The sequence below is a fragment of the Vombatus ursinus genome, unplaced genomic scaffold (genome assembly GCF_900497805.2).
Source record: "Vombatus ursinus unplaced genomic scaffold, bare-nosed wombat genome assembly UNPS02000577.1, whole genome shotgun sequence".
Lineage (NCBI taxonomy): Eukaryota > Metazoa > Chordata > Mammalia > Diprotodontia > Vombatidae > Vombatus > Vombatus ursinus.
Genome location: NW_020940355.1, coordinates 16,375,009 through 16,397,587, shown reverse-complemented (window position 1 = coordinate 16,397,587; position 22,579 = coordinate 16,375,009). Strand labels below are relative to the sequence as shown.

The window sequence follows — 22,579 nt, the reverse complement described above, 5'->3', positions numbered from 1 at the left end:
GCTTAATTTCTTTTTTAAAAAAATTATCTGTTCTGTATAGTAAAAGTATTCAAGATTTACAGAAAAAATCTACCTCTCCCAAAGCTTTATGGACGTGCTCATCAAATGTGACAGAGCAGTGATTACACATTAAAATGTGACAGTATGAGACTTTCTATTTCCAGAGCAGAGGTAGTATTGTGATAAATTATTTTAGGTGGCAGAGTATTTCTTTTTTTTTTAATTCTAGTTAACTATGGAAGCCAAACTCAATATTCCCCCTCAGCCTTGCCAATGTATGTGTGTCATATATTCTGGAATGGTTCAAGTATATAAAGGAATACAGAAAGGTTATAAAATTATGATAAAGAGCAAGAATTTCTTAAAAAGCTAAAAAATATACAAAACCACTCATAGTAAAAAAAAATCTAATAGGAAAATGACCTTGTTTAGACCTGGCTTAAGGAAAAAACAAACAAATGAACTCAAAAGAGCTACGTGGAAATTAAAATTTTGTCAAAATCTGTTTCTATTCACAAATCCAATATACCATGAATTGTGAGCTGTGAAGAACTCTAAGGGATCAGCTAGTCCAAATAGAAATGGCGATGACTAAATCATACAACACGATCCCTAGGGGCCACATATTGACTTAGAAAACCACATATTAATATTACCTAGCTCAGGTGTGGGGAACCTGTGGCCTTGAGGCCACATGTGGCCATCTAGGTCCTCATGTTGGCCCTTTGACTAAATGCAAATGGTACAGAGTTCTGTGAAGGACCATACTTGGCCTCAAGGCTGCAGATTCCCCTGCCTGACCTAGCTTCTATTTTTTTTTTAATTTATTTTGTTAGGGCAGCTATGTGGTGCAGTGGATAGAGCTCTGGCCTTGGAGTCAGGAGGACCTGAGTTCAATTCTGCCCTCAGACTCTTGACACTTACTAGCTGTGTGACCATGGACAAGTCACTTAACCCTGATTGCCTAAACAAAAAAAATTATTTTGTTAAACATTTCTCAATTACATTTTAATGAGGTTGAGGTCACTTGGAAGTATTATAAGCAGTGTTTGATAACTCTGATCCAGCCCCATTTCATTTTACAAATTAAAAAAAAAAACTGAAGCTCCAAGAGCCTCTGTGAGTTCCTGAGGCCACACAGTAAGGGAGCAGAGCCCAGACTTAAACCCCAAGTCTCAATCCAGTGCTCTTTTTCCAACCCCTCTCCTAGATTGTTATTAGTACAATTATTAAAATGCCAACAAATGATAATAATAACAATCCTAGACTCAGAATGTGAAGGATGCCTCACATATGGAATTTAATATTTGATGTTTGCTAAATGAAACTGTTGGGCACTGTCTGGGACACGAAAAAACACATCCCTACTCACTTATATGTGTCTAGCTTGGATGATTTTTATATTCTTTTTAAAAGTAAACCTTTCCTAACAAACAAGTACTTTTGTTCCTTAAAAATATTTGCTGATAACTCTATTTGAAAAAGGAGAAAAACTGAAGAAATAATCAGCAGTTTTGAAAATCTTGAAATAATTTATTTTAAATCACCTTTGGAGCCAAGACATACAAGACAAAGTTATTTACTTTGAGTTATTTACTGCTCAAAACTGTGCAACACAGGGTAATATATAAAACAACCAAAGTGAACTTCAAATAGATGGCCTATCATAGCATTGCTGAACTGACTACTAATTTGCACCTGCTCACTAAAAGAAAGTGTTGGTGAAGGAAAGTACATAAAAGCCACTTTGTTCAAGAGAAAAATATACATCTCTATGTATATCCACGTATTCCACATAATTTCGTACTTAACTCTATTCTAGCTTGAAATTCTAGTGTATATGAGACTTCTGACCAGTTTGCCTAAAAGCATCAATTGTAACCCAGTATACCAACCAGCTTAAACACACACATGCACATGCACATGAGTTTCTTTTTTTCAGACCTTAGAGGAGTTAATATTTTAAAATATGACTTTTTGGTGTCATTTTTGTTGTACCTTTTTTTTTTCATTTTCTTTCCTATCCCAGCTAGGTTTTTTTTTTTCTCATGGAAGAATCAGGTTTCAAATTTGACTCAGAGTCTCACATATTACCACATTTTAAATCTTATGTGTTGCCAAATATGGGGTAGATTTAAAGAATTTAGCAAAATAGGACAAGTTGCCAATGAATGCTAAAAGTAACTTTATATAATGCCTGCTTGAATTCTCCAAAGGTTAGACTGGTGTTTATTCCATCACTCCCATAAACCCGACATTCTTTTGCCTACTAGACAAAAATTAAAAATAATTTCACATTGGCCTCTGATAGTATGCCATACACATATATCATTCAAAAAATAACTCGGTTTATAGCTCAGCTTCCTAATTGAATAAAGTAAATGGATGGATTGTTTACAATTAAAATTCAGAGGAAATCATAGTTATCTGCAACTGATTAGGAACAGGCATATAGCTTACAGTAAATATTAGGAAAAGACAAGGAAAACACTTCCTTCTGGTAGCTAGAAAGAAAAATGAAATTATTTTTACTTCAAATTCAATATTTATTTGGAAAACAATGCTTCATTGTCTCCTGATATTCCTCTTTACGACTAAACTTGTAAACATTCTGCACTTAATTGATTTGTTTTATTTCATTGGTTAATTCTCAAACCTAATTCATTTCCTAACATCTTTCACACAAGTTTCCCAATGTTGTTGCAAGATAAAGAAAGTAAGCATAAATGTATTTTGAAAGTAGCTGTGTATATTTAATCAGTTATACTGCCTGATACACTCAGTATTTCAATTTGCTTTAAAAACTGGGCCTTTAACAGCAGTTAAACATGGATTTTCTGCCCTATTCTACCCCCAAGACCACTTTGGCTCATCTAGTACTGATTTGTTCCTTTATATTATTACCACATCATTCAGTCAACCAATCAGCAATTATTTATGAAGTACTTACTATGTACCAGATACTGTGCTAGGCACCGGGGATTCAAAGACAGAATGAAACAGACGGCCCTCAAGCAGTTCAAGAACCATTGTCTTTACCTTTTATACTGTCAAAACGACTCTTAATTTGAGACTTTGATACTTTGATATGTGATTTCTAGAGCCAATGGGTCAAATATGCTTTTGGGGTCAGGGGAGGGGGCAGTGGGGTAAAGGCAGTTTGACTATAAGCGGTTGCACTGAAAGAAAGATTGATTTGGACCTCCCCAATGGTGGAGAAGGGGAGTTAGGTGAGAGAGTTTCCATCCTGACAGGTCCTGGCAATGGAGTTGTTAAGAACAGTGGGAAGATCCCCAAGGACGAAGCCTTCAAACTACCACTATGACACCATGGAATAAAGACCTATTCAGACTACAGCTATAGCTCTAATGAATAAATGATTTTGTTCCTTGAGTGTTCATCTGGTAACACAGAAGATGTTTACTCCATGCCTTCTCCCCAGTGTGATTTTTGTCCTGGACTTGCTATTATTTTTCCATGGAGTTTACATTCAAAGTGTAGAGGTGTCTCTATATGTTTTATATTTCATACTTAAAAGCTTTCATTTCTAGATTTCAAAGTGGTTTTCAGCATCACAATAGCTGCATAAAACAAATCACAGTTATTAGTTACTAGTAGCGGAGTAGTCCCAGAGAAAAAGGACTTTGCGAATGAATTAGAACTCAATATTTCTAAGTCCTGGCTGGATCTGTCAATTAGATATTACCATTCAAATTCAAATTATTCATTCAAAGATTTTTAAGTCTTAAAGCACTCTATAAATATAAGTTGTTGTTGTTGTTAATGATAAAGCATTTATTAAGCACTTATTATATGCCACACACTGTTCTAAGTACCAGGGAAACACATACAGAAGCAAAGACAATCTCTGTAATGGAGGAGTTTATATTCTAGTAGAGGGAGGCCACTTATAGAAGACAGGTGGCCAGGGAGGAGAATGGAATCAGAGGAAAGCAGAATGAGGTACCACCCTTTCTAGGAGTAATAGAAGCATTGATTACATTGGGGTTCCAAAACTGGAAAACTCTTGGAGGTAGGGGATGAACGGGGAAGATAGAGAGCCTTGGGTAAATAGATGGCTAGGGAATAAAGTAAGGGATGAATGGGGTCCACCAAAATTAATGGGCCCTGTTAGTATTCACAATCAGACTGCTGGTGCCCCAAGGCAGGAATTATGGAGATAAAAGGCTTAAGTCTTCAGAGCAGGGTTTCTCTCTGGTCAAGGAGGGAAAACAAGTAGTGTAAGATGATGGCTGGGAAAAGAGGCCTAATCTATCACCCTTTGTCTGTGACCTTCTGAGTCATGAAGACTAGGATGTTTTTTTCTTGTTCAGAACACTTAGTTGAAGGAGTCAAAGTAAAGGAAATTTCTGTATCAGGAAATTCAGAGAACAAAGAAAGAAATTGTCTCCTTTACTATTTTCTTACTATATATGCCTTCCCTTCCTTACCTGGCACCAATTACCTCATTCCCTTCACCTAAATCTGAGGTAAATATATTATTTTAAGTAAAACTAATTTTCTCCCAAAAAATGGTAGGAACATAATGTGTTTTTAAAAAATTCTATTAGAAAAAGAGGTCTTCATTCCCTGCTCCCTGTATTCATCATTAGTTCTGAAAGTAGTCTAAAATTGCATTAGAAATCTCTGATTTAATGAGAGTAGATAAAGTACTTGTGGACAAGTAAGAATGGAAAAAAGAAAACTACAGGGCAGAATTATGGTATAAAAAAAATTGGTCTGGAGTCCTTCTAGATCCCTGTATGTGGCAAGGATAATATTAGAAAAGAGTTGAGAAATTTGGTTTTGAGTCCCAGTTCTGTAACTTATTACCTATGTGTAACATTGGACAAATCCCTTCCCTCTGCTGAATCACACTTTCCCTATCTGTAAAATGGAAGCAGTAATTGACTCCTTGCCTATTTCTAAATATTGTTATAATGATTAAATGATACAGGTAAGGGAAAAAGCTCTTTAAACTTCAAAATACTATAAAAATATGGAATTTTGAGGTAAATAAAGTAGTGAAAAGAATAATGAACAAGAACTTAGAAGACCAAGACATTACCAATTATTATTGGTAAAATTTTGAAGAAATCACTTTTCTTCTCTGGGCCTCAGTTCCCTCATCTATAAAATGAAGGAGCTAGACAGCCAATCTTTAAGTTCCTCTTCAATGATGACATTCTATGATTCTGTGGTTCTTTTCTCTGCTTAGATACAATTGGACAAGTTATGGTGTTAATTATGTCAGTCAGTAAACAAACATCTATTGAGATGTTTTATATTTTAGGCACTGTGCTAAGCACTTAGAATTCTAAGAAAGGCAAAAAAAAAAAAAAAGTCAGACCCTTCCCTCATGGAGAATAAATTCTAAGGAGAGAGACAACATATAAATAATTAGATATGCAGAAGATACATACAGAGCAGATGAAGATAATCTGAACGGGGAAGGCATTTAAAGTAAATATTCCTATTAGTGATGTGACCCTCTACTTCTTACATTTATGAACCCTATATAGCCATATTCTTTGAGTCCTTTGGCAAGCAAATTAAGCAGATGTTTTCTTTCTTCTATATGGAAATATATGATCTTGTAATATTACATTAGACATAAACCAACAATTCTCAGGAACAGCAAATGGAGAAAAGCTGTCTTAGAAGTCAAGAACAATCTCTGTGGCCAAAGCAGCTCATGTGCACCAAGAACTCAAGAAGTTGCATTTGGCGAGGTGAGCCCCCAAATGACAACTTCATATAAACTAGAATATTGTAACACGGCATTCATGCAAATGAGCCCAAATGGTCTTGTGTTTCATAATTCCGTCCAAGCAAGTTCTGCTGGTTTCAGGTTTTGCCACAGATATTTCATAATATTTTGCATAATAGCATTCTAACACAAAATCAAACCAGATGATGTAAAAAATAAATCTGGTAGGGTGAAGTATTGATGCTAATTTATTTTTGTCCTTAGATAAAAGTATAGATAAAGTGATTTGGGTTAATTATGCTAAGAAAATAGTCCAGAGAAACACAGAAAAGGGAATCCCAGTGAAATTGTGAATCATGTGTTTCTTGGAAAGTGGTATTGCTTCCTAGTAAAATCAATAGACAGTTTATAGGTTTGACAAGTCAACATGTTATGAAGCCCTCAAATATGAAATAATTTTATGGTTTTTAATGCCGACCTGCTCCATTGAAGATCTGCCAAGAAGAATTATATTTGCCTGAGCATCCTTTTCAAACTGTTCGATATAAGGAGGAATGATTCCATTTTCAACTTCTTTGTGGAACTCACGGCTCTTATGGGTGCTCTCAGGCCTTTCAGAGACCAGAATATCTTCCTTCATGACACCAGCTATTTAAAAAAAGAAGTCCACATGATTATCCACTTACCTCCATGAGCTTTCAAACGGGTTAGGAAACAACAGAAGTCAACATACCTCTGTTATCTTCAAATGACCCAAGTTCAATTTCCTATAATCAATAATTCAGTAAATGGCTTTGTGGTTCAATGTGCACTTGAAAGTAGAACTATCTCCAGAGTAAGTTTTTAGCTAAAAAGGTTTATCTTGAAAAATAAAAGGGTTTCACAAGGTTAGTGAAAAGAGGGAGAGTCAACCCTATTAATCTTGGAAAAGCTTGAAAACTAAGCAAAATACAAGCAAGCATTAAAAACTCATTCTTGTTTGCCAGAGGTAGCTTAAAGTGTGAATTCAATGCTTTTCTACTTTAATATTGCATACTGTTTACCAGAATGGCTCCCCACTTACCTGCTATGTTGCTGAAAGCAGCTTGAGAGATAAATAGGTGCAGTAGAAGATGGAGCTTCTTTGGCCCATTTTCCCATATTAGAATCACTAAGACCTGACAGCTACCAGACTATCCCCTATACAGCAGCACTTTATTTTGGCTGCCTCATTTATTTGCATAGAAATGTCTGTGTTTATATAAATGATGTGTTTGCTTTACCTTGGACAAGACTGCTCTTTCTCGATCATTTACAAATAGCACCATCTACAAAAAAAGTATCTATTCATCTATCCAAATGTACACAGTAAATATGAAACAATCCTCTGTCCCATTTTCTAAGAGAAACTAGAGAATGAAAAATGAAAAGATGGAATTTCTCGTGTATGTTGCCCATGCTATTAAAGCTGGAATTTCAGTGCACCTTACTTAACATGGTAACTTTTGCTCCCTCCAAAAAAATGAACTTTTCTTTTTATAAGGGAGCCAGGATCATGAATGGGAAGGATACTATTGGCCTGGAGTATAGGAGATCTGGATTATAACCCCTTTTTATCAAGGACCTCAGTTTCCTCATTATTAAAATGCAAGAATGGGCTAGGATCATAAGATTTCAGACTGGAAGATTTGTAACTTATCTAGTCGACGTCCCTCATTTGGCACAGAAAACCTCATCTCTTCCAAATTTCCCTTTTACCATCAAGACTACCACCATCCTCCAAATTACCCATGTTCAAAATCTAGGTGTCATCCTTGACTTGTCTCTCCTACTCATTCTACATCTGCAATCTGATATCATGTCTTATCATTTTGGCTTCACAATATCTCTCATATATATTCCCTTCTTCCCACATCCTCCATCCTGATGCAGGTCCTCATGCCTGGGCTCTTGCAACAGCTTTTTGGGTCTCCCTTCCTCAAGTCTCTCCCCACTCCAGTCTACTCTCTACTTAGCTATCAAAGTGATCTTCGCAGTCTTCCCAGTTTACCCTCTCCTCAGGTACCAAAGTGATCTTCCATGTTACCTCCCCTACTTAATAATCTCCAAAGGCTCCAGAACAAATATAAAATCTTTTTTCTGGTTTTTAAAGCATTTACAATCTGGCTGCTTCTTGCCTTTGTTTTCCTAAACTTTATTCCTTTCCACATGCTATTCTCTATTCCAGCAATACTAGCTTTCTTGCTGTTCCTCAAAGAAAGCACTCCATATCCCAGTCAGACTCCTTCTCACTGGCTGTCTGCCATCTTTTAAATCTCCCTCACCTCCAACTGTAACTTCCTTCACTACTCTACTCAAGTTCTTCCTTCTGCAAGAGGCCATATCCAATACCAAAATACTAGTGATTTCCTTTTGTGATTGTGTCCCATTTACACTATAAATATCTTCTGTGTGCATAGTCATTTTCTCCCTCATTAGAATGGGAGCTCTTTTAGAGAAGTGACCATGTTTTTTTGTTCCTCCAGGGTTAGCATGGCGCACATTCTGCTTCATAAAATTTTGTTGAAGTGTGTATCAATATTTCTTATAGAAATGTAATGGATGAAAAAAATAGCCTTAAAAAGGTATAAAAACAATTAAAAAGGAAATCCAACTCTGAGGCACTGCCATAGCATAATTGTTATACTTTGATAGATCTGTGCTCTTATTAATGCACCATATTAACAGGATTAATATTCCATTTCACAAATTACTGAATTCCACACAATATTGTTAAATGGATTTGAAACTGGCTGAATGGCCAGAGCAAAAGTGGAGACACTAGTGATTCCACGTCAATACGGAAGGAGTTCTCTGGACAGATGCCAGAGGGATATGAGCTGGATCCTGTGCTGCTGCACATGCTTATCAATGTCTTAGATAAAGTGATAAGTGGAATGCTTATGAAATTTACATATGAAACAAAGGTGGATAGTTCACTTTTTGTATGAAAGAGTCTCCAGAAACCAAAAGCATCTACTTCAGAATAGTCTAGAACATTGAAGTGTTCTAGAAATGAAGGGTAATAGGGATAGATGTTGTCATACTGTGGTTCGAAAGGTCGAACTCACAAATACATAATGGGGTAGTCATGAAAGAAAACAATCTTTCTGAAGAAAATATGGAGAATTAATAGTGTAATTAATACTACAGCTAAGCCAGCTGGTGAAATCTTAGGCTGCATTCAGAGAAAGGCAGATTGTATTCTGGTACAGTCGTATGTAGTCAGTGTGTAGTACTGTGTATATACATTTATGTGTGTGTGTATAGTTCTGGGCATATATCTTCGGAAGGACATTAATAAGCTAGATAGTATCCAAAAGTGGGCAACTAGTACTGAGACTTTAGATCATGTTATATGAGGATTGGTTAAAGGAACTAGGAATGTTTAACCTACAGAAAAGAAATCTTATATAGGGATTCTTAACCCCACAATGGGTCCACAGATAGATCTCAGGGGCTCTGTAAACTCTGAATGCATAATATTGTGATACTTGCATGGCAGTATAATTGGTTTCTCTTGCAGATCTGTGTATTCTTTCTTATGCACTTAAAAACATTATTCTGAAAAAGGATTCATAAGTCACTCAGACTGCAAAGAGGGCCCGGGATATAAAAAGGGTTAAGAACCATTGACTTAGAAAGATATGATAGCTGTCTTCAGGTATGAAAATGATATGGAAGAGGAATAAGACTTGTTCTGTTTGGCCCTAGAAAGCACAATCAAGAGATGCTTTAATTTTTAGAAGTTTCTAATAATTTGAGCTATCTAAAAACTTATGAAGGTTTCTTTAAGATCGATGAGATTTCATCCTCTCCCCAGAGTTTTTTAAGCAAAGATTAGCAAATCACTTATCAAATTACCTACATGAGGAAGGGTTTTTCATGTATGTGTTTTAAAAAAACAGCCTCTGGGTTCACTTCTAACTCTGAGATTTTGTGATCGTTCATGTTTTATAAAATTCCACTAACAACGGACCTACTGAATTGTCCTGTATACCCTCAGGATACAAAACTAGCAGTGATGGGTCAAAGTTGCCAAGAGGCGGATTTTGATTTTGTGTAGGGAAACATTCTTAACACTTGGAAGTGTCTAATTATACCAAGGACTGACTCAAAAAGTTCCAGATCATTGATGGTCTTAAGAAAGAAGCTGAATAACTACTGTCAAGTATGATGTAGGAGAAATTCCTGTTTATGTGTGAGCTTAACTCCATCACCTCTCAAGTTCCATCTGTTTGAGTCTCTGTGTTTTGCTCTAAAGGGTATAGAATTTTAGTCAGTTATGGAAACTTGTTCAATAATGATTAAATAATGATTCACATTTTTCTTCTTTAATTTTCAGTTCTGATATGAAATATTTTGAAGGATTTTGCTTTTAAAATGGAAAGAAAATGAGATTTAAAGATGTTTCTGAAATAGCTAAAATATGTCATCAGTGGATGTTTCTGCAACAAGTACAGATAATTGAGTAAAATCATACAGCTCAATTTTTCTCTTATGATAAAAGATGTTGAAAACAAGTGGGTATGTACCTTGGAGATCCTCTTTGTTATCTTCATCTAGAAGCTTCATTAATTCATCACATAGAAGTTTCTCATCCATCTGTATCAGAACTTAAAAAAAAAGATTGGTGTCAGCTATTCCTTTTGTAATATCGTTCATATTTATAGCAATATAAATCTTAATTCTAAACAATTAATAATCAATCACTTATTTATACTGTGAATTATGATTCATAATATCTCAAAATTACAACTCTCAATTTTCTATCATATCATTAGTTTTGGTAAATCAAATACAGCATCAGAAGGATTTTAAAAGGTATCTAGAATGGCATGCTTAGTATCCTAATGATACATTCTCCCCTGAAAATGGGATCCTATTGTTAGCAAATTGAGATAGAGGGATGATATATAGATGATAGATAGATAGATGATAAAGATAGACAGATATGAAAAGATTCATTTCAATTAATCATATGTCAGTTGCAATTTCTTAAGTAATGAAACAGATCATGATGGAATTATTAAAAACAGCAGAAGTAAGCAGTTTTTTATACAACCATGTGGCAGAGAGGATAATGCACTGGGTCTGGAATAAGGAGGACCTGAATTCAAATCCAGCCTCAGACATTTACTAATAAGGCAAAGTCACCTAATCTCTGTCTACCTCATTTTCGTCATGTGTAAAATGAATATAATAAGAACAAATACCTCACAAGGTTGTTGCATTAAATGAGACAATATCTGTAAAGTACTTTGCAAACCTTAAAGTACTAGATAAATGCTAAATATTCATAAAATGATTTTATGAATATCTAGTCTGCTTTCCCATTAACTACCATATGCATAATTATTTTATCATATATATGTATATATATATATTTGAAATTGTATATCAGGTATTAAAATAAGCATGTAAATACAGGAATCACCATCATCATCATTTTCTTCTCATCTAATTCAGTGGATTACTGATAGAAATGACTGTGGGACAAGTTACTATCCTGCTATTCATACACATAGAGACACATACACATACACACATATGTGTGTATATGCACACATATATAAAAGTCCATGGGACTGTTGCAGAGATGAATAAAGTAACTTTTTTAATAATTTAATAAAAGTATTGGAATATAAATCAATTTTCTATAGGCTTACTGAAAACATCTTTGAAATTGCTTTAAAAATGTATTCTCATTTTCATCACTTAAATGGAGTTCATATAGAAATAGTCCTAGGATAGGTCAGTATTCTGCTACTATTCTCTGCTATTTAATGTTCTTCAGACTAGTGCACAGATAGGTGAAATAACTCCTTTTTATGAGCAAATAAAAGGATTGGGATACAAATTCATCTATACATTCACAGAAAGCATCTTGGGAACAACTACTATGTCATTCAGAGTGATGGGGATACTATATCCCTCATCCTATTACTACATAGTTTTGAAGTCTTTGTCATGATCTCAATATTTTGATAATTTTTTTTATTCCACAAAGTTTGGCGATTATGAGCACTTGATATGGTGTTATCATACCTATGAAAATATTGTTCTTAAAATTTTCTGGATGAATGTTATGTCTGGGCAGTTGTAGACAACAGTTTTATTTGTGATTGCACTCTTATTCTAGTACAATTCATTTGTTAAATTCCAGAGGATATTTTGAGGGCTGTATTTTTAGCAAAGATATTTGTTGTTTCTTAGTCTATGAAAGATAGTGAACTTGTAATATACAATTCCTGCCAGCTAGATGGGCCCTGCTAACCAGGTGAGTCCTGCTGGGTATGCAATAGATTTCCTAGTTGGATTCATATCATCAAACTCAAAAAAAGACTATATAATTTCAGTCTGTGCACTCTTCAAAATCATTTGAGTTATTAGCATTATTTTTGACATCTGTTTTGGAAATAGGTAAAATTTTTGGAGTTTATACTAAGTAAAAATTTCCAATGAACTCAGATTTTTTAAATTTTTCCTTCTTCAGATTTTAACTTGATCCTTATCATGATAAGGTAAACCCTAAATCTCATATGTTAATGAATCAAAGACATAATCCCAAGAAATCAGAAATCCTCAAGAAGATACGTAAGTCTAAACTCATTGTATAGCTTCCCTTTATTATGATATACACTGGGTCCCACTGACATAACTAAAATTTCAACTGGAGTTTCTAAAATGCATTTCTCTTGATTAATTTAGCAGTTCAGGATTAGACTTTGATGAAAAGTCAACCTGTAGTGTTATAAAAACTCACATATAATAACATTTCTCTACAAAATGTCCAGTGGTTAATTAATTTTTTCAAACTTTTGCACATAAAATCATTAATTTTAGTAGCAAGTTTTTAGAGAATAATGTTCCTTCTCTAGAATTAGACAAATATTGAACTTCACAGATTCTGAAACATAATTGACTGAAGGATTCAGCTGAATTCATATATACTCTATTGTCCTTCACCTTGCAGAAGGACTAGAGAATTTCCCTAGGAAAAAAGAGGGTGTAACTATAAAGTTAGCACCTGGTAATTTACAACGAACTTGAATGTTTTTATGTGATTGGCACCTTTTTCCTCTCCAGTGGTTAGGAATTTCTAATGACCACTGGGGGCTCCTTTCAGTTAACCACCTGCTCCATTTAACATAATGCCTGAAATAAATCATAGACTCTTAGGAGCGAAAAGGGATTATTGTGTATCTAGTCTTATCCCCCTCATTTTATTTTTTTTTTTGTCAATATGCTTTTAAGGCACAGGATTCCTACTCATTTAAGAATTCTCATTAGACAAAATATTAAGCTATGTGATTAATATTTTTTAAAATAATGTAACTTTTCCTTCCACCAAAAAATGTCTTTTTTTGTGTATTTTTCTGTAATAATTCATTCTCTATATCAATGGTAGTATTTTTAATTTTAGAGTTTTATTGATGACTTCTTTTGTTGGTCTTTTTTAAAGTTCACAGTAATTTGATAATTTCCTGATATAATCTCTCTTCCTATAGAAACTACCTTTTCAAGTAAGAAGAAATGGGAAGTAAAATCTATCTATGCAAAACTAATGCTTACAGTGTATGCATTTTTCACCATTTATAGAGCCTCCACCCCCAAATCGCAATAAGAAGAGAGAAATGTTTTTTCATTTTATATTGGGAAGCTGATATTTATTGATATATTTTATATCCTTTTGATTTACTAGAGATATTTATTATGTGATTATTTCCTTTGCTGATTCTGGGGAGTTTTCCAAGTAATCATCATATTATTGTAAATAAAATATATCTCTTGTTTCATATATACATGTATGTATGTATGTATGTATGTATGTAGATAGTATGGTATTATTGTGTTTAGGGAAATTTCCTTGCTTTACCTTCCATACCTGATGAAAAAGCTTTCATTTTTTCTGATGCAAATAATGCTAGTTTTTAGTTTTATACATACACACAGTCACACACACAAACTTTTGATAGCATTAAAAAGAGTTCTTCTGTGACTATGATTTTTAGTGTTTTTAACACAAATATATGCTACATTTTATCAAAGACATTATCTAAATCCATTAATAGAATTGTGTATTTTATTGGTTTTGTTATTTATATTATTATGTGAATTATTTTGCAAATTGTTGAGAATTTTTGCATCTCTGGCATAAATTCAATATGGTTGTAATGAATAATATTTTGGATCTATTGCAGTGGTCTTTTGTCCTCAAACTTGATTTAAAATTTTTTCATTAATATTCATTAGTAAAATCCCTTCCTAGGCAGAGCACCAAACTAGGGCACATAATTGAATATCATACATATGAATAAGAATTATTTTCTTTCACATGTTAAAAAAATCTTATGGTTATAATACTTGTTATTTGATATTAAAGTTCTGAAGCTTGACCACTACATTTCTTGGTGGGTTGCACTTTGTTAATCTCTTTATTAATATCCTCTGGATCCTACCAAGCTGCTCTTTGCCTCTACTTGTAAAGCTTTTGAGGAAACTTTTCTTATGGTATCCTGAAGTGTAATATTCAGATGTTTTAGTTTATAATGTTTCTTTTTTCAGAGAAATTTATCTTGTCCATTTTATGTAATTGATGTATTTTTCCTATTTAGGAAGAATAAACCAATTATATAAAATGTACTGTCAAATATACTTCCAATTCTATTCTTTGGAACTCAGGTTCTATCATTTGTTTGTTCAGAGACTCTTTGATTTGAAACATAACCTCTGTTAAATGTTCCGAATAATCTTTTCTCTTGATTCCTTTTATTTTTCTTTCATAGCTCTGATTTTCTTTCTTTTTTCATCCTAATTTCTTCTTTTATTCTCTTCAAAAACATTCTTGAATATTTTGCCATTGCTCAGACATTTCTGTGGTTCCCATAAAATTTATTGCCTTGATTTCTTTTTCACCAGAAATTGTTTCTTTGTTATCCTCCTTTATATAGTATATACACTATTTTTCAAAATTATTTGCTCATTTTCCTTTCTTCTTGGGTCTTATTGGTTTATTTAAGTAGGTACATACTTGCTTTCTTCACCTTCCCTTCTTTTCCAGATATCATTGTACTAGATCCCACACTATTGGATTCTTCCTTCATTCAGTGTTACACATTTTCTGTTGATGAGACCACCAAACCTGAATGACCTAAATTACCTCCCTACATTAAGGAGTGGGAGTGATGAGTCTTGTTTGATCTTTATCATACAGAAATTGCAAAGAGAAATTACCTCAGATGAGTTTATGTCCCTTCCATTTTATTCACTATTAGAGTCCCTTCCTCTCTATATTACATAACATTTTAACTGTTTTTTCTTGCCTCTCACTCATCCACAGTTACCTGTTTTGTCTATTCCTGGGGTTAGATACCTTGTAGGGAAAGGTCACTTGCATCAGGTCACTACTCAAAAGAAATATCAAGAAAACAGGACAGATGCCATAAAAATCAAACCTCAAAATCTGGATTGGAGAACTCATCAGGCATTAGGCCACACTATTCACAGCTGTAGGAGTGTGTTAGTAATTAAGTCTTCATTTTTTTTTTTCAGTAGGACTTACATTATTGGAAATTGTTTTTTCTGTTTTGTGATTTTTTTTATTAATTTATTTGGTGTATATCTTTATTTTTGCTAGATTATGAAACAACTCTTACTCTACCATCTTACCACAAATCTAACACTTTCATTTTGTAAATGAAAAGCTAGGGCTCAGAGAAGTGAAATTATTGAAATCAGAAAATTAGGACTAGAATACAAGTCTCCTGTCTCCTAGGGGAAGCCTTTTTTCTTTTATTATGTTATGCTACCTCTCTGCCTTAAATTCTCTAGTAATATAGAAGAACCATTACAATCTAAAGAATCAATCTTCTGGAGGCCTAAAGATATTTGAAGAACTCCGTTAGCACCTCTGGGACTAAGTCATTACATAAAGTGACAACGCAATTCAAACATTTTCCAAATTGCACATGTATTCCATGATGGTGGTAAGGTTGGCTTGCTTTGTTTTGTTTTTTTATTTTATTTTTGCCATCCACAAACTTTAGATTCTATCATCTTAAGGCCAATACTCTTGCACTATGAGTTTTGATGCCAGGAAAAAAAACAGAGATGGTCAGGAGTCAGAATATTAGTTTCAGTAGTTGCAAGAGTACTAACATATAAAATTATGGCATAGTAAATATCAGTGATACTTTTCCTATATCCTCGTTCCTTTTTATCTGTTTCTTTTCCTGCACTGGTCCATTTTCAATGTTATCATTGTACCATGTTTCATTCCTCATTTCCTCACCACAAAATAATGCTAATTAGTTTTAATTACAAAAAATAAGTGACTCCAGCCATATAGCTTAGTATCTAGTTGGAAGGAAGGGGGGAGCAGACAATACTACATTTTTTTTATTATTCTTCCTAAAATACTTCTAGTGGGATTGGTAGAAATGGGATGAAAACCCCACTATGAAGATGTGAAAATTTACTTCTTTCAGCAAATGTATCTACAAGTGTGTCCCCAAATAAGTAAAACCCAAATTTACCCAGAAGATGAATTAGAAGAGGGGTATAGAAAGTTTTTTTTTGTTAAGTCAAAACACAATATAATCAATCATCAGTATATGATCTCAAAAAATAATCATCAGGATAAAGCATTTAAATAATACATTTAAATAATAATAATAATAACATATACAACACATTTGATGAATAATGTGGAACATAGTGGAAGGGGAGGGAAAGGCTTCAGTTTTTACCATTCAGAAAAAGTAGAATGAAAGAGAGAGGAAAGCAGCAAAGCAAGGAAAACGTCCCTTACCCTTAAAAAAATTTTTTTAAAAAAGACTAGATAAAACTGTGCTAAGGAGATCCTACTTCATCTGGGACACAGAGAGGAAGGCTGGATCCAGGAATTGTGGCAGATGGTGAGTTATAATACCAGCCACCCCACCCAAAACTACAGCAATAGAAACATCAAACTACTGAGGGGACAGGCCCCATTCAAGAGTACAGAAGAAAAAGAACCTGACCATGGTACAAAGTTCCAATTCAGGAATCAAAGTTGAGTTTATGAGTAAAAGGAAGAAAACTACAAACACAATGAAGAAATACCATTGGTTAAGAGAAGTCTAAGAAATAAACCCAGTAGAAGAGACAGCTTCATAACAAGCATGTGTAAAGCTTCAGAAAAATAGAATGGATTGTTCACAAGGACTCCAAAGGTGGCCAAAAATAAAGCCAAAGATAACAAATTTTAATTAGAGTGTCTAAGGAGAAAAATGAAAAGAGAAAAAATGGAAGTTAGTGGACTTTTACCAAGTAGAAGCCTCTCTGAAATAAAAGGAATAAACAGAACTCCATGCTTCCATGAAAAAAAAATTAAGAACAAAATCAAAAGCTAAAAAATGAAAAGAAAGTATGTACTATCTACTATCAAAAAACAAAGAGCCTATAAAACAGGTCAAGAAGATATAACTTAAGAACCATTGAATTCCCTGAAAATAATGACAAAACCCTTAAGTATCATATTTAGATAAATTATAGAACTATCCAGATCTATTAGAGCAAAATGAAAACAGAAAAATAGTAACTGTCCTCTGAAAGAAACCTCCTCCCCACCCAGGTTTCTTTTAATGAAAACATCTAGGAATAATAGAGCCAAAATTCAGAGCTTCCATGTCAGTGGAAAAACTACTGTTCTAATACCAACTACCAAGGAACCACAGTCAGGATCATATGAAACATGCGTTGTAAATAAAGAATATGACATGTATGTTCAGACATGACTGATGTGTGAATTTGTTTTGCTTTACTGTACCAATTTGATAGAACAAGGAATTTCTATTTGGGGGAGAATTGTAGCTGGATGTTGGAAGTGGGTAGTGATGGTGAAGCCAAAGAAAAAACAAAAGAGCATCAGTGAAACATTTAAAAACCAAGAAAAAAAAGAAGAAAGTTTAGAAGGGGACATAGAGACAGTGCTGCTCCCAATATATTGAATTTAATATGTACTTTTTAGAAAACTATACATAATGAGAATTCATATTTTCATATTCAAATAATTGGACAGTCATGACCAAAATACTTAAAATTACAGAAAATTTGCTATGGACTGGCTTGAAGAAATGAATCCAAGGGCCCAATATGTTTCACATGCTATACATTTATTACTTGCTAATTACAGTATCATTTTTTGTTTTGCAAATTTTAATTTTAAACAATGAGCTTCAAATGTGCATCTGAAATAGTAACAATGCACTTAGATAGTACTTTAAAATGTACAATATGTTTTTATCTTAACAATACTATGAGTTATGTAGTGTAAACATTATTTTTAAGAGACACTCAGTGTCCTATATCTAGTAAGTTTCATAGCTAGAATAGTCTCTTGAAAGACTAATATTCTGTGTTTAATTTAGAAATATTTTTGGTGAATACACAACAAGAATGCAGTGTGATTTCCATAAGGCTAATCATATGAAATCAGGTGTGTTACATATACTGAATATTCCTTCTGAAATCAAATCCACCCTAACCCTTCTGTTTCTGGTCAAAAGTGACCATTGAAAACATTTGGCTAGTAATTCCTATTACATCCCACTACCCGTACAACCTTGTATAATCTTATCTAAGTCACTTCCCTTTCCTAGGTAGTCATTTTCTCACTTATGTATAAATAAGAGAGTTAGTCTAAATTATGTCTAAGACACCTTCTCCCTATGAATTCTGTGATTTGGAGTTTTATTGTAGTTTTACTCAATTATAACTTTGTAAAAATAGCACATGCTGCATTGGAGTGCTCTCATTTATGATTTTTCTCATCTAGCATGTTAAAAAGTTAAGATTATTCATGGAAATACTATGGCCCCATTAACTTCCCATTCTTTTAACTGAAGAAGCAAAAACAATGAAACAGGAGTTCTTGAAAATCAAAACATCACACCCTACATGATCATCATTACATATATAAAAAGTGTAGGCTGTTGGATCTAGAGTGGGGAGGGAACTGAAATGCCATCTAGTTCATTTTACAGAGAAGGAAACTAAGGTTGAGGAAAAAAAATGAGTTGCCCAACATTGCATGGGTAAGTGGGAGAGCATGGATTTGAACACAGATTCTAGGACTATAAATCTAGTACGTGCAACATGCTACCTCTCTTAAATGTAGCAGAAAATTCTTATCCCATCAGGCCTTGATTTTATGCCTACAATGCTCACATGTGTTCCTATAAGCCAAGCCAGCCTGGGTGAGAATCTCATCTCTTAGTTGCAGACTGCTCATTTTCAACGTAAGCACACAGTTGCATTTGCTAAGTGATCATTCATCATATCCATAGAAGACAGACCTTGTAAGGATGACACTAAACTGTAGCCCACTGGAACCCAAATAAAGAAGATTCGTGCTTCTATGTGTCCACTAGCTTGCTGTCCTTGATCAAAAGTTACCTCTATTACCCATCACATTGTTAGTGGCTAAAACTTACCATTTAAATTGTAAGCTGCAACATCTAAATGGAACTGCATATATGATCTTTGTCACCTCATTTTCATGAATGGAAAAGAATATTCTGACACAAAAATTACATACTTAATTCTAGCTCACCTTCTCCGCTGACCCCCATCCCACACTGCCTTGGGTTTATTTCCTCATCCATCAATGGGTCAAAGTAATTTCTGCTGTATTCATTTCCTGTGGAAAGTACATGAGGGAAGGGTCAGTGATTATTAGAAGCACATGAACCAAAATGTTAATTTTGAAATCGACACCATCACAGAAGGGCCATTTTACCTACTTTATAAGCTTAATTTTTTTACAAGTCTTCCAAGCCTCCTAGTTTTGTAATTATCATCTTGCAAAAGGTCAAAAAAGGTAATTCTGGAAACAAGTTCACTCTATCTTACTGTTGCTGAGAAATTAATGAGAAAATTATCAAATGCAGACGTTATAAGAAAAAAAAAACTAAGCCAAATTATTTTCAAGACATACTGTAGGAATGAACATTACCAGATTGTTAGGTGGGATAGAGTTCATCACTGGCCCTCTCTTTCCTTGCCTCTATACCACTGGGGATATTGTAATGCCCAATCAGAATTCTGTGGTGAAATGAGGAAGTGCTATAGCATGGGGGTGGGAGAGGTCCTATTTTTAAATAATTTAAATTTACAGGGTCCAAGTGGGAAGTGGTGGAATGAAACTTGTTCAGATAAGTCATTCCCACTGTTTCTATTCAAACAATGTGAAGTGGAGATATAAATTGTTTGACTACTTTGACTAATCAGACCAACACAGTACAAAATGCAAAACAAATCCATTTTTCTTTGCCGCTCTATATTTTCCTATCTTTGTGATAAAAATACGTCTCACAGGATACATTTTGTAAAGGAGTAACTTGCCTGTCATAGACTTGCCAACACTAATTTCAGACTTCTACAGGTGGAAATAAATGCCTGCCCGTGACTTGCGTTTTGCATTGAAGTAAAATGTACCTGATTCTGGTTGCAACTCAAATGGCCAAGTGCCACAAGACAAGCTAAGCACTAGAGACTTGTGATAACAGTATCTCTGTAAATGTTAAGCCCAGGAAAGGGTTAATGTGTCCTAGTCCCACTGTTATACTCCACAGTATATTTGTTTTAGGATCAAAAATAATCCAAACAGCAGCTCCTTTTCAAAGGCTAAATGAAACTTTGATATGAAACTAGGTTTAATTTATATTTCTGGACGGGCACATTTTTGCTGTCAGTCTCTATTCTATCAATGTAGTAAGTACAAGAACTGAAAATCTGCTTTACCTTGAGGTCTCAATAAAGAAAAAATAAATGAGTTTCATTTTTGTTACTTTATCTGTCAACAACTACTAGGCTGGTATGAATCTTGGCAGGATGTAATCAAAGTCTTATGTACTGCAATAACACTGCTATTCTGCCTTATTCATTGTAATTGTTTTTCATCTACCACAAAATCATGGTGATACACTAAGTACACTCTTTCATATGCTGGGAAAATAATTCACCATTATGTGCATTAGGGCAAAAATGACAGTGAATGCCTTTATTCGCTCACAATGCCATATGCAGTCAATTGCTAGAAAGTGGGCCCTCAAACACTATAGAAATACCAGAGCATACACCAATTCTTTGCACCCCTCCAAGAGACCTGTTATCTCCTTGATGTGGGTATTCTTCCAACAATGCAGATCAAAAACCATGTATTCTGGACCATTTCCTCAACTGTACAATGAGGAGATTGGACTAAATTACTTCTAAGTGCCCTGTTAAATTCTAAATCTAGAACCCTATAATCCCATGGGATTCTCATCAATATCCTCTCATAAGTTTGCAACAGGATCCATGCAGTGTATTAAGGATCTTCCTCAAATTATTTTAACATTATGAGGATACCAATGAAGCAGGCACACATTATCCCTGTACAAGTGTCCATCATTCAGATTTATTCAATCATGGTAGAGAGAGGCAAATCACACTTCTTAATGATACTTATATTTAGCTATTCAAGTCCCCATCCTCCTTTCTCTTCTAATGTGCTAACTTTAAAAAAATGAGGTAAAAATGTAACTCTATTCCCTCCTCATTGGCTATACCAGGTGTATGTATGGCTCTCTATCATTTATTCCTACTGTGGTACATGCCTAGCCCATTTGGATCATACATATCTTTGACAAAACCAAAGAAATAGGATGGACTGAATGGCCTCTGAGGGTCCCTCAATTCTCAAAGTTTGTAATTGTTCAATGCTTTCCACCATTTCTCCAACACGATATTTTGTCTGTAATGTCACATCATGCCAAGCCTCTCTGTTGCCCTTTCTTTGACTCTCAACTCCAGTTCCACAAATTCATATCCAGCACTGAGCACATTTCCTAGCATACAGTAGGCACTTAATGACTAATGCTTACTGACTGAGTGACTGATGTCTCATTGTGGCACAGAGGTAAGCGAAAATCTTTCCATCATGAAGTTTTGAAAGGGTAAGATAATAAAGACAATCTAGTTAGTGTCTAAATTATGCATCACATCATTTAAAACATGGGGAGCTTATTTTGATCCATGAGCCAAAAATTGCTCTTCCAATTTTATTTTCACTTAAGAAATGGATGTTGATGATAGAAGATTTCATAGAGTCAACCACAAAGAACAGAACCCAAAACTCCTCATAAAAACATAAACTCAGAATCCACAGAATCCCTCATCAAGTTTCACTTTTTTCTCCTCCTACAAGGATATCAAATTAGACTCAATTATATCAAAATAGATTAATGTAATTGGAAACATGATCAGAAATCATCTAATTCAAACTCCTACCTAATGCATCAATCTCCTTTGTAACATAAGCTTAAACATATCTCTCATTGGAGATCATTTTTATTTTATAAAGCAGCCCATTGACATGTCAGACAGTTCTAATTGTTAGGAAATCCTTTCATATATTGTGTCAAGATATGCCCCCCTCCCTATAATTTCTAAACCACTGGTAATTTTATTTTATGAGAGTTACATAGATTACATCTAAATCCCCTCCTACATGACAGACCTTAGCGTACTAGAAGACAACTATCACCCCACTTGCCTAAATCTTCTCTTGTGTAATAAAAACATTTTAAGTCATAATTTTTAGGTCCCTTGACATCTTGTTTGCCACACTATGGATGCATTACATATCCCATTTGTTATTGTCTTTTTTGTATTGTACTACTGAGAACTGAATTAGAGTTGTAGCCACAAAGCACAGTAGAACTATTATCTTGAATGGTTTTAACACTAGACTTGTCTCAATGCAACCAAATATTCAATTAGTTTTTTTGTAAGTTCAGACTGAAATGGCAATTAAGCAAAATT

The 22,579-nt window shown here is 34.2% G+C and overlaps 1 protein-coding gene across 1 annotated transcript in view; it reads right to left on the bottom strand.

Annotated features, from left to right (window-relative positions):
- Positions 1 to 9,315: 9,315 nt before the first annotated feature.
- The window catches only part of OFCC1 (orofacial cleft 1 candidate 1), a 39,873-nt gene continuing 26,609 nt past the window's right edge, over positions 9,316 to 22,579 (bottom strand). The window contains exons 4-5 of the mRNA XM_027868118.1: positions 19,326 to 19,412; positions 9,316 to 9,320 (exon numbers count right to left, since the gene is read on the bottom strand). Of these exons, the coding sequence (XP_027723919.1) occupies positions 9,316 to 9,320; positions 19,326 to 19,412 (92 nt within the window). The remainder of the gene's footprint in view (positions 9,321 to 19,325; positions 19,413 to 22,579) is intronic.